Source organism: the organism of the source record quoted next, unplaced genomic scaffold, assembly GCF_019419815.1.
Source record: "Pyrus x bretschneideri cultivar Hongxiangsu unplaced genomic scaffold, Pyrus_bretschneideri_v1 Contig70, whole genome shotgun sequence".
NCBI classification, from domain to species: domain Eukaryota; kingdom Viridiplantae; phylum Streptophyta; class Magnoliopsida; order Rosales; family Rosaceae; genus Pyrus; species Pyrus x bretschneideri.
Window position 1 is genome coordinate 1545347 of NW_025999810.1, and position 12698 is coordinate 1558044.

At 39.4% G+C, this 12698-nt stretch overlaps 2 protein-coding genes across 2 annotated transcripts; one reads left to right on the forward strand and one right to left on the reverse strand.

Annotated features, from left to right (window-relative positions):
* The first annotated feature begins 2010 nt into the window (after positions 1-2010).
* LOC103962553 (4-hydroxy-3-methylbut-2-enyl diphosphate reductase, chloroplastic-like) lies at positions 2011-4908 on the forward strand. The gene is made up of 10 exons (XM_009375267.3): positions 2011-2284; positions 2386-2582; positions 2888-3067; positions 3156-3287; positions 3407-3481; positions 3569-3674; positions 3762-3856; positions 4105-4290; positions 4451-4537; positions 4662-4908. The coding sequence occupies exons 1-10, from the start codon at positions 2026-2028 to the stop codon at positions 4725-4727; spliced, it is 1383 nt and encodes a 460-aa protein (XP_009373542.3). The 5' UTR covers positions 2011-2025; the 3' UTR covers positions 4728-4908.
* A 1589-nt stretch (positions 4909-6497) lies between these two features.
* Positions 6498-10260, reverse strand: LOC103962549 (cytochrome c biogenesis protein CCS1, chloroplastic). Its single transcript, XM_009375263.3, is given in 9 exon segments — positions 6498-7036; positions 7403-7486; positions 7576-7732; positions 7985-8250; positions 8412-8684; positions 8825-8905; positions 8908-8938; positions 9032-9251; positions 9645-10260. Coding segments are annotated over 9 exon segments (1731 nt in total). The 5' UTR covers positions 10108-10260; the 3' UTR covers positions 6498-6880.
* Positions 10261-12698: the final 2438 nt, after the last annotated feature.

Consider the following 12698-nt stretch of genomic DNA (forward strand, 5'->3'; position numbering starts at 1 on the left):
ATTGGGCTAGGGGTTTTGCATGGCTCAAAGGATTGTTTGATTGGGCTAGGCCCTTTGTTTTATGTCCTAAAGAGCATACAAGGCTTCAATTTCGTCCATCCTCTTTGCTCCATGATTAAGCTATCCAATCCATGCCCAAAAATGCTCCAAATAGCCTCAAAATGCACTTTCTTGCTCCCTTTGCCATATGAACCTAAAAACACACGAAAATGGCTTAAACTACTAAAACAACTAGGAATTAACAATATAAATGCACGAAAACAAGCTAAGTAAGTCGCCTAATTATGCTCCTATCACCTACCATTGTATCCTTTCTCTAGGGATTGATCAAGAAACTTTTCTAGGAAAAATTAATTGATATGGCATGTGAGAAATTCAACGTAATAGAAAATTCAAGAAACAAATGCCAGAGGCTTCTTCGAGTGTTTTGAATCAGCTCTCAATAAAAGCACCAATTTGTCGATGCAAATTTCCGCCGTCTTTAGTCTTGACGAAAATGCACCTGCAAAACAATCAATACCTTTGATCAGAGACCTAAGCCTCACGCGCCCACGAGGTGGGGTGGGGGGGGGACTAAAGTGTTTAGGGCCTTTTTAGGGTTGCAAAACCTCTCAAAATTTGGTAGAATATGAAATATTTATAGGGTTAGGGGCGGCCATATAGTGTTTAATGGAGAGATATTCTCTAAATATTTCCAAGATATTTAATAGGATATTAGTTATTGAGATAATGGAGTAATTATCCCTAATTGATTTAAATTAGGATTACTTACTTGATTGGAATCAATCTTCAATTGGGAATGTATTAAAGATATGATTTGGGTAATTAATTCTTATCTTTAATTCCTTGGCAAGGGCAGGTGAGCTGTGGGCAGTCGTATTCAACTGTTGAGACCTCTAGGGGTGTGAGCTACATGTGGAAGCATCTGAGAAGCCTGCCCATTTATTAAGGGCAATCTTTTCTTCTTTGAATAAAATTTCACATGTCGTCTCAAGAATTTTTGGAATTATTTTAAGCTCCACACTTGTCATTTGTGACCAATTTTTTTTAGGGCCCCTAAATATCCTCAAAAAAGCACTGTATCTGACGTCCAAAAGTCCTCTGTCGAGAATAAGTTGTCATGGTGCATTTTTATTTCCAACGCACAAAATGCCCTCAGGAAAGGATTACATTCTCGTCGAGCATGAAATTTTGTTGGCGGTATATTTGACTCTGATGCTATTAAGAAACAGGCTTATAGCCAGTCACTAATAATGTGCATAACTTCAAGGGTCCGTTCAAAACGCCGGAAGTGTGCCCAAAAGCTGGAAGTGTGCCCAAACGCCGGAAGTGTGCCCAAACGCCGGAAGTGTGCCCAAACGCCGGAGCATCAAAATGTACAGATCTATAATTTGTAGCTTTAATTTTATCAAATGAAATCAAATTGGTTCAAAACTTGAGAAATTTCTTAATACTACATATCACTAAATGACATGAATCTCCAAATAATTACGTACTTCTACATTTTTCCATTTTTGTTTTCGAGCCACCAAATTTTAGACAAAATTTCTTAATCCACAAAATTATTTTGTTGTCCAAATCCATTTTTGTTTTCGAGCCACCAAATTTTAGACAAAATTTCTTAATCCACAAAATTATTTTGTTGTCCAAATATGTTTATATGGTAAGAGCCATTATTTGTGTTTCAAATTTGTTGGAACATTCCAAAAGCCACGCGTTCATCTCCCTATTATGATTCATTCAACCAGCCATTTACCGTAACCTTTTCGGTAATTTCACACATCCGCCCCTGCCATCCAGGCATCAAAACGACGACCCCTAAGTCCCGATTCTTCACGTAAAACGACAATCCACAAAAAAAAAAAATATATATATATATAATAAATATAAAAAAACACGTAATATTCATGGGGCACGGGCACAATGTTGCCCACAAGATAAAAGAAACACCGCCACTGCCAAGTGCCAACCAACTCCAGTCTCTCCCCACGCGCCTCTCCGTCTCTCTCTCCCTTTCTCTCAGCCATGGCGATCACTCTCCACTTCGGCCGAATTCCACCGCGTAACGATCTCTTCCTCTCAGAGAGCCTCGCCAGGAGGGTATCTCTCAGTTGCCGGAAACCCTTCACCGTCCGATGCTCCGGCGACTCCTCTTCCTCCTCCGTCGAGTCCGACTTCGACGCCAAGGTCTTCCGCAAGAACCTCACTCGAAGCAAGAACTACAACCGCAGAGGCTTCGGCCACAAAGAGGTGACACTGGAGCTCATGAACCGCGAGTACACAAGTGAGAAAGCTGTAATCGGGGCAGCTACACCTCGGAATCAGTAATTAAGCAGTTAATTAGTCGATTAATTAAGTTTAATTGTTGAGTTTTGATGTTTTAAGGCGATATTATCAAGACGTTGAAGGAGAACGGGTTCGAGTACACCTGGGGAAACGTGACGGTGAAGCTCGCGGAGGCGTACGGATTCTGTTGGGGCGTTGAGAGAGCCGTGCAGATTGCTTACGAGGCCAGAAAGCAGTTTCCCGATGATAAGATTTGGATCACCAACGAAATCATCCACAATCCAACGGTCAATAAGGTGCATAATTAATTTTTGCAGTTGTATTTGGTTTGCTGTTTGTATTAACAAAAAAATGTGGGAGGTCCTGATGTTCCGAGTTGGTGAGTCTACTTGACTGTGGCCATGAGCAGAGTGAAATTCTCCATAGCCTCTCCAGGCCAGGAAGGAGTAGATAATCGTGGCTTGCCACTGGTTGCTGGATGTGGATTGTCCGAGGTTAAAACGCTCCATTAGTGTAGCTTTGAGTATTAATATCGTCTGTGATTAAAAAAAAAAAATATTAGTTAATTATCTAATTGATTGTGTTGAGATGAAATGAGCAGAGGTTGGAGGAGATGAAGGTGGAGAACATTCCGATAGAGGAAGGTCAAAAGCAGTTTGAGGTGGTGAACAAGGGCGATGTGGTCATTTTGCCTGCTTTCGGAGCCGGAGTGGATGAGATGCTCGACTTGAGTAACAGAGATGTTCAAATTGTTGACACTACTTGCCCCTGGGTTTCCAAGGTTGGCAATTTTATTTTTAGTCCGTTTAATATTTTTGATGAAAATTTAAATTGGTTCTGATATGTTATGTTGGTGTTTTCGTGTGAAGGTTTGGAATACTGTGGAGAAGCACAAGAAAGGAGATTACACTTCGATCATTCATGGGAAATATTCTCATGAGGAGACTGTGGCCACTGCTTCTTTTGCCGGGAAGTACGTTATAGTCAAAAACATGGATGAGGTATACAATGGTTTGTACTTTCTCATAGAACTGCCGCCGAAGTTAAAAAGTTTTTACTCTTTAGCTTCAGTTGTTCTGTTTGTCAAGCTAATTAGTTATTAATGTCAAATTTATTTCAGGCAACGTATGTGTGTGACTATATTCTTGGCGGGGAACTTAATGGGTCTAGCTCAACTAAAGAGGCGTTTATGGAGGTGCTGTTTTAAGTTGCTTATATCAATTCATTTGGTTGTGTGATACTATCAGGCAGTGTTGAAGTGTTTTATTGGCTTTGAATGCAGAAATTTAAAAAGGCACTCTCTCCGGGGTTTGATCCAGACAGAGACCTGGTAAAAGTTGGGATTGCAAATCAGACAACAATGCTTAAGGGGGAAACTGAAGAGATTGGTTAGTCCTTGAAGTTATGTTATGTTGGTCCATCTGCGGCAAACAGATTATTTGAGTAAATTATTGATTGCATCTGCAATCTAACAGGAAAATTAGTAGAGAAGACCATGATGCGTAAGCACGGAGTGGAAAATATAAATGACCACTTTGTCAGCTTCAACACAATATGTGATGCAACTCAGGCAAGTTCTTTCTCTAGTTCATGGTTTTTTGGGTTTGGTTTAGATTTCTATGTAGTTGGTGTGCCATGGAACAATTTGTAACCATGCTTTGTGTTTTATGTTTTTATAAGATTGTGTTTATTATTCTAATGCCCCACTGCAGCAGCAACTTGCATACCCTTGTGAAGCTAGTTTATAGTTTTGTATACATTATAAGAAAATTTAAAATTTTGAGAATGTACACGGTGATGTATATACTCCTTTTACAGGAGCGACAAGATGCAATGTACAAGCTCGTAGAGGAAAAGCTAGATCTTTTGTTAGTCATTGGCGGGTGGAACTCAAGTAACACCTCTCACCTACAAGAGATTGCAGAAGAACGTGGAATTCCCTCGTATTGGATTGATAGTGAGAAGAGAATAGGCCCTGGAAACAGAATAGCTTATAAGCTCAATGTGAGTCTCTGAAGCCATAGAACTGCAATTTAGTTTGTTATGGTTTGCAAATTTACGTTGTTGTTCTTTCGGAAAATAGTGACAGAAACAAAATTACATGTACAGTTATTTGTTGTCTTTTTGGTACGTATCATAACTGTCTGTCGTGTTTCTTTGGTAGCATGGCGAGTTGGTCGAGAAAGAAAACTGGCTGCCGGAAGGTCCTGTCACTATTGGAGTGACATCTGGGGCATCTACTCCCGATAAGGTAACTCTCATCCATGTGAATATTATTTGAACCACTGAACCGCTTTTGTTTGAATTCACATTATCTGCCGAAATTTTTGCTTCTTAGCTTAATAATTGATCAAATCCATTTGGGTTTCATCCAGGTTGTTGAAGACACTCTTATCAGGGTGTTCGACCTCAAGCGTGAAGAAGTCCTGCAACTAGCTTAATCCAAGTTGGGCATCATCATTGGTACACCGTACCCGGTTATGCACGCATCTTGATCGTTGTCTAATCGAGCGGAAGGTCTTACTGTATCTTATTTTGTAAGGCTCCTTGTACCCTAGAAGTGTAAACTCATATACAAGTTCCTCAATAACATTCTCAATGCAACCGAAGTTTTGCATATTAGATATCGTTTTCACAAGGAACTAAAACTGAAATGATTATCAAACGGCCGCTATAGAAAACCTAAAACAGAAAGACAATCGAAAGCACAAGTGCTCCAAACACGTTCACATTTTGCCAAAGAAAGGACCATTCACAACCTTGGAAAGGGAAGCCTTGTAAGTAAAAACGAAGCAAAAATGAACCTTGGAGTAAAAATAAAGCAATAATAAACCCCGTCTCGCAAGGCCATCTCTGTTTCATTTATACTTTTAATAGACGATAAAATAATCTACTTTAAATTCATTTAAACTACGGAGGAAGAGAGGTGGTTTGAACCCAGGATGGAAGAAAAACGTCCTTCCACATCTCTTCATCTAAATAGTTACTTGGGGGGTATAAAGTACCGTGATATTCAGAAACTCACTGTGCTTCAACAGGTACTCCACCACTTTCATCTCATCTGGCTGCCGCTGGAATCCACTCGTGCAAACAGTCTTGAGGCTTGACAACAAACAAATAGGCAGAGACTCTGGTGAAATCCTTTCACGTTCTACGTCATCCTCGTTGTGTTGCCAAATGGATCGACCAATACATGGGAGTGCTAAGGATTTATTGAACATATGCACAAGATATTGATGTACTGATGTACCAAGTTGGGATCCTTCACGAGAAATAAAAGTAGAGACGAATGAATGACTATCAAAACTCGATATTTCCAGGACATAAAAAGGCTATGATCGAGCCTCCAAGAAAACCGGTTAGAAGCATATACTTACCCCGAAAATAGGACCTGAAAGTGGTAGATACTCAACGTGGACAATTACAGTAAAAAGCCTCTGTACAAGAGGAACATCATGATGGGCAAATTCAAAGGTTCGTCCTGCATGGTCCGCGCGAAGTTAATTCTGGCGTTCCTTAGGGTTTTCACATCCTTTGACGAGTAAAATACCAACATGTTGCCATCGTAACTGAGCTTTTTAAGATTTGGAGCATCAACATCAATAGAGACTCTTCAGGTTCTAGTCTTTTTAATTTCGGTGCAAAGATATTAACTGTAAAAATGAGATCATCTTCGGGTTCAGGCTCTGCGTGAATTAGCACAAATCCCTCACCCTTTAGTGTAAAAAACCAAATATGTTTTGAATCTTCTCAATAAAGCTGAAATGTAAGGATCTAAGCAGAGTTTCAAAAGGAGTGATTTGAACATAATCTCCTATTCAGAGGTAGACCGGGCAAGATCGCCATTTTACAGAACGTCTACCAGTGTGTTTCTGGATCAAATTAAGTAAGCTTGAATGCTAAAAAGCAACAACAGTGGCTAGATCCTCGACAGAAGCCGAATACAGATCATTAGCAATCACTACAGCAAAGGGGGGGGGGGGTGAGGTAAGGTTTTATGCAGTCAAGACCATTAACAGAGCTTTCTCTAAAGCTCGATTGCATTACTTGAAGTCCAAGCTATCAATCCAGTGCCCTGCTATCAGCTGGCGCGTGTGTGAAAAGGCAAAAGTAATATGACTGATTATGACTAGTTAAACCCGGGAAATTAATGTTGCAATCATCTTGGCCGACCAAAAGAAACAAGTATCAACACATTTGCACAAACAAACTGAAAGAATGCAAAGCCAAGTCAATGTAAAGAATGGTACCCTTGTACGAATCGAACGCGGCTCAACTGTTGCAATGTGCATGGTAAGTTTGATAGTTTTTGGAGAAAAAAATTGGACATATATAAATAAATACATACAATTGAAGAGCTTCGACTTTGCACTTGCACTGGAAACCATACTGTCAATGGTATAATGCCGGTACGTATACATATCAAAACAAATTCAACTGCTCTGCCAACGTGTTGAATTCTGCTTCATAAATTTGTAATGAATTCTCTCTCTTTTTGTTTAAAGTCTTGTGCAATCATTTTAAACTGGAGCGATATCTGGATTTAACTTCGGTGCTCAGAAGAACAGCTATTCCATCTTAGATGCCTCAAAGACTAGCCAACAATGCTATCTGATTGCCTGGAAAGAGGCGAGTTAACTAATTCTGGAACACAATCAAGCAAGCGGTTCATCTCCTCTGGAAACTCTGCCTTTGCACGGTTAGTTTTTCCTCCTACGATCACTGCTGTTCCATCTTGTAAGGCCCAAATCTTTAATTTGAGCAGAGGAGAAAACAAAGAACATAAGCATAGATTAATAATTTGGGGGAACAGTTTCAACAATCGTAACAATTACGTATAACAAAACCAAAGAAAGAAATATCAATGTAAGATATAGGCACCCATCTATGATACCATCCCAAACTACAAATACTTGTGCATTAGAAACTTTATGTGATCCTACTATAAAGTTCGATTATAATAGAGGCAGTGCCAATTGATGACACCAGATTACATGTAAGCCTACTTGATGAAGACAAATATAAACCATTTTTAACCTTCATCAAAATTGGGGTACATGATTTCTGGTTTATAAACACAAAACACTGACTGGTAATACGTACAATTGAATTCTACCTGTGAATGAGAAAGAAAACTGATGCAAGTAGTGAGCATTAGAGCACCAAATCCAGCATATACAACCGGCACTCCTGGGTCAGTCTGATAAGAACACGATTTACTTTCAAGGCAGAATGGATGCAGTTGAAGAAAATTGTACACCAATTTTGAAGAAAATGTTTAGGCATCACCTTCAAGTCAAGACCGCTACTCCCAATTGCATCTACAATAACAATTTTGTTGGCATCAATTTCAATTGGAAGCTTGGAACTTGGTCGTCGGATTCCAGCAAATTTTCCTTCTTGATCATACAGGACAATCGATTGTAGATCACGAGCAAGCATTGATCTGAAATTAGATAAAAGAATGTAGGTAAGCAATAACCGGAAACAATTATCTGTCAATAAAGATGTGGTCACTGCCCCTCCTTTTTTAAGGATGAAGGGGCAGGGGAAATAAAGCAACGTCTAAGCTTTAAAGGTTCTCCATCCCAATTGAGCCTTCTGTAATTGTTCGAAACACCAACAAGAACCAATTGGGAATTTAGCTTCCATATTCAAATGGTACAAGAAAAGATATAGCAGTAGGAGAATCACATACATTCCCTTAACATTAGGAGCATTCACATCTCCAATGGGTAAGAAGGACCCATAAAGCTTCTTGTCTCCGTTGATCTTAAGAGGTGCCATCGCCAAATTAAAGGGTCCTTCATTATCCTTGAGAACTTGTAGCGCCGAAATACTCCAATCTGTCTGGTAAATCGTGATCCCTCCATACCTTAAAGGGTTATTTACACTGATTGTTTTCCTTAGCACCTCCTTACCATCAAGGTCCAATAGTGAAAGATCAGTGTAAAATTGTGATACCTGGGACACAAATGAGGGGATGAAAAGGTAAACCACCTATGCATTTAGCAGTACTGAGCAAGCAAAATTGGGAGATGATTACGTCATTATAAACGTTATCATTTAGAACATGCGAGATAAGGTAGCACAAAGCAAACAAAATAGAGCACATAAACATTCACCTCACCACTGTCGTAGTAGTTCATGTAGAATTTGTTGACATGAACCTCTGTATTAAAAGCCTCAGTTGGAGTAGAGAGAAACCCGATAGGGTGCATCACATCTCCTATAACAAAATTCAAACCCTGTGGAACCGTAACTGTTCCTTTGAAGCTCCCGCTTGCACTAAGAGTTCCACCTACCATTATTAGCAGCATTGCTAGATGTACTCCAATAGGGGCAAACCGACCAGCCAGCCCCTTGAAAGCATATAAAGAAGGCCCGTTCAAGAATACCTGAAAGGATGAAGCGACCCATATTGAACACATAGCTATAAATATAAGGAGATAAAAATAATTCAGGGGGAGGAATTAACAAAAAATAAAAGTTTCCTAAAAAGAGTAAACAAAGAAAGAAGAATATAAAAATATATAACCTCATATCCAGCTCCCATAAGAACAACACCGAAATCTTCAACTGATGCTCTCGGCAAAGAGTCTGAAAATTCCTGCTTGTGTGGATGGCCTCAGAAGATTGCATGAAGTTCCATCTGTTATTACCAATTAAATCCACGGTTAATAGGGCAGTGCGCAACTCATTTCCAGTTAGGGATCATAAAGTAAAACGAAAAATGAAAGCAAACCTTCTTGCAACCTTGACAAGGGGTATTTGTGTAGTGTAAGTGCAGGCCATTAGTGACGCACCAAGGAGAGTCAATAGTGCAAGGAAAATGGGGGATGTGAACATGTGATCAAACCCAAGGGTGAGAACCCATCTCCAAGTGAAAATTCCCAACACGGGATTACTTTCAGGGTATTTATCGAAATAGAAATCGGGGGCCTCACCTTGATCAATGAAAGTTCCTGCAGAAGTATTGCATTGACACAAGGCCTACTTAAAATTCCACATGAAGATAAAAACATCTCTCTTTACAATACCTCATAAGACAAAACAAGGCATTGCTTACAATTATGAGCATTCCGAAAAGAGCATTGCCTATAAACTCTAATTTTTCATGAAAAAACAAAAAAATTATCCAAAACAAATAAATCAAATTTTATTTCCACCCCACAGTTATTAGCCAGGGAAACAAGCTACCTGGATTGAAAATTCAAAAAAAACCCAAATTTAAAGCAACTACTAACAAGCACACCAGCAAGTAACCCGATTTAGCAAACAACAAACTGAAAAAAGCCAAAAGCAAAAGTCATTAAGCTGCTTACTCAAAGATAACAAAACCCAAAAACTCAACATACCCAGAGCCATAAGACCAGCAATGGCAAACATTTCTCCAATAGCCAAAGGCAGATAAGACAGAACCGACAGAACCCTTCTCGACAACCTTTTCATCAGACCCATCACCCCACTCCCACTCCCACTCCCACTCCCACTCCCTGACTTCACCGGAGCTTCCTCGCCTCCGTCGGCGTCGCCACTCTTCTCCACCAGAGTTGGTGGCAATCTTTCGGAGAGTATAATCTGCTTGGTTATGTTATTTCCTTTCTTCTTGCTCTTCTTCCTGTCTTGAGGGGTCTTCAGCCCACAAGTGGTGGTGACTGAAAGGGAGAGAGGTGGCCGCCGGAAGGAACGTCTGTGAATTTGAAAATTGTGAAAAGAGAGTGTGATGGGCTTGAAGGGGCAGTGGAGGAGAGGGGCCTTGAGAAAATGGGTTCTGGGTAGACATGATTTGGGGGCTGTGGTGGGGTTTAGAGCGTCCATTGATATCAAGCTCCAAAGCAACTGATTCAGTTGAGGAGGTGAGGTGTAACGACCGGTACTTTTGTTAGTTTATCCCAAAGGGAGATATTTTTTATACAATTAAACGTTCGTTATTTAGTATTACAATCTAATAGTATTCTTCTTATTTTATAAGTGATATGTCTTATATTCGACTCTCGCCAAATACGAATTTGAACCATCAAAGCACACATGTTTGTCGATTTATTTTTATATTTACTAAAATGTCGTTCGATGAAATTTGTATTTTCATTTTTTTTTTTTTTACATTTGAAAATTAAAATTTGTTTTGTAACTACTTTTAGTTTTCAGGTTTAAAGAAAATGAAAATTCAAATACTTTCTTGAGCTTTCAAAATTTGATTTTGAGATTTCACTTTGATTTTCAGTGTTTATTTTTTTACTTTTTAAACTGAAAGTTGAAAATAGTTACAAACAATATTTCATTTTTCAAAAAAGTGAAAACTAAAAATAAAAAACTAATAACTAAAAACTAAAAACTAAATGGTTATCAAATGGTTCATGAGAAACTCATTTTACATTTTATTATGAATAATGTTATACTACATTTTGTATCACATTGGTGTACCATCTAAACTGACCAATAATGTGTATATATCATGTCAATTAATAAGTGATTAGATGTTGATGAGTCATTTATAATATCATACGATTACTAATGTAGTATAATTATGTAGCCTTCCTAGCATTACTTGGTTATTAAGTGGTTTAATAATCAGATGAATATGTGGGTTTTTTTTATCTATATATGTATAAGACGTATTGGATGATTCCCTGTCATAGCCCATCCCGAAATATTTGTATCGATGGTGTGAAATTACTAAAGTACCCTTGAATGTTTGTGGTGTTGTCTGGTTTTACTTTGGATGTCGACCATTTATGTTAAGTCCCTATCATTTTGGACCCAATTAGAACTTAGCTTTTTGTGGTTTTTGGTTGGTGATCAAGCTGGACCACACACACACACACATACTCCTACGTACCATACACACAAACACTCAGACTTCTCTCTTCCATCTCTTGGATTTTCTTGCCATTTTCCTACAAGCGTACGGACAAACCTTCAACCAACCATTGTAGGCATGAATCGAGTTTTTAAAGTTAACATTCAAACTCCTTGCAAGCCTAGGAGTTGATCCATACCTTTGTTTGGACTTAAAACCTTCGAAAACCCTAGTTTCTCGTGAGCTCTGATTTGGGTATTGTTCATGCGATTGTGATCGTGAAGTTTCTGGAAGTTTTTAAGCTTTGAGGGAGCTTTAGAACGTCTTCACAAAGCTCGGAGAAGAAAAAACGAAGTGTTTTGGACGTCGGGAAGTTGAGTTTGGCGAGTTTCAAGTTTGGCCAGATTATCGTGGGTTTTTCCGACGAGATTCCGTTGTATTTAAGTTCTAAAAGTGGTAAGGTTTTGTTTTACTTGTTGTAAGGTTCATTTTGGTACAAATTTCATGGAATTTGGTTGAGAAATGAAGAAGATATTGAAGTTCTAAGTTTTTCCAGTTTCCAGCGACGCAAACGGCGGCCAGCGGCGGCTCCGGCGAGGATCACCGGAGAAGACGAAGAATATTCTGTCAACTTTGATGGAATATATTAACAGCGTTACTAATGGCGTCAGGTATATATAACGGTATATTCCATTTTTGGACGGAATATTCCCTAATGCCGTTAGGGTTTCTGTACGTGTGTCAGGCACGTGCCTGCGCGATGCCGGCGCGTGGGTGGTCAGAAATTTTTTCTAAAAATATACAGATTTCGTGGTGTTGAATAGATCACGTTGGTATATTCAAACACCCCATTTGAGCAATGTTTGAGAAGTTCTTACCTAGTTTTGGTTTGTGCTTTAAATTAACGTTTATACAACTGTTTCGCATATAGGTGAGACCTATTCTCAGGACGAGTGCAGTTAATCGAGGCTCGGGGGCTACGACCCTTCCACACCAGTGAGTGGGCTTTTGTTTTTCAGTATATACCTATATAGTTGCATATATTTATGATTGGTGCTGTGGATGCACAAGTAAGTGCCAGGTAAGTTTATAGATTATGGTTATGAGATTGATGATTATGGTAAGTGCACAGGTAAGTGCCAGGTAAGTTTATAGATTATGGTTGTGAGATTGATGATTATGTGAGATGTGTTGAGAGCTCATAAACCTGCACCCCGGTGTTAGTGCTCTCGCCCAGAGTTAGGGCACAGTTCTTCACGTGATGTTCACCTCTCGCACTATACGCTCATCTTGGATCCAAGTTAGGTGCACAGTCTTGTCGTACAGACCACTATAGGTGGTTCCGACTCATAGGTGACCCGCTATTATTCGCACAGTCTTCACGTGATCGTAGCACTTGAGCGTATTTATTTACACCCAGTCTTATCGTACAGACCACTTTAGGTGGTTCCGACTCGTGTATAGGTATATTTGTTGAGATGTGGATTTAAGCCGTACAGGTCACATTAGGTGACTCCGGCTAGATGGATGAGCTCTAGATTCAGCCGTACAAGTCACGTTAGGTGACTCCGGCTGACATATCATTTGCATTAAGTTATATTACCTGGCT

Excerpts from the sequence above, each read along its gene's own strand:
- LOC103962553 (XM_009375267.3), top strand. The coding sequence starts at position 2,026 with ATGGCGATCACTCTCCACTTCGGCCGAATTCCACCGCGTAACGATCTC. Across the intron at positions 3,068-3,155 it reads CTTGCCCCTGGGTTTCCAAG|GTTTGGAATACTGTGGAGAA; the intron begins GTTGGCAATTTT and ends TTTCGTGTGAAG. Across the intron at positions 4,538-4,661 it reads GGGCATCTACTCCCGATAAG|GTTGTTGAAGACACTCTTAT; the intron begins GTAACTCTCATC and ends GGTTTCATCCAG.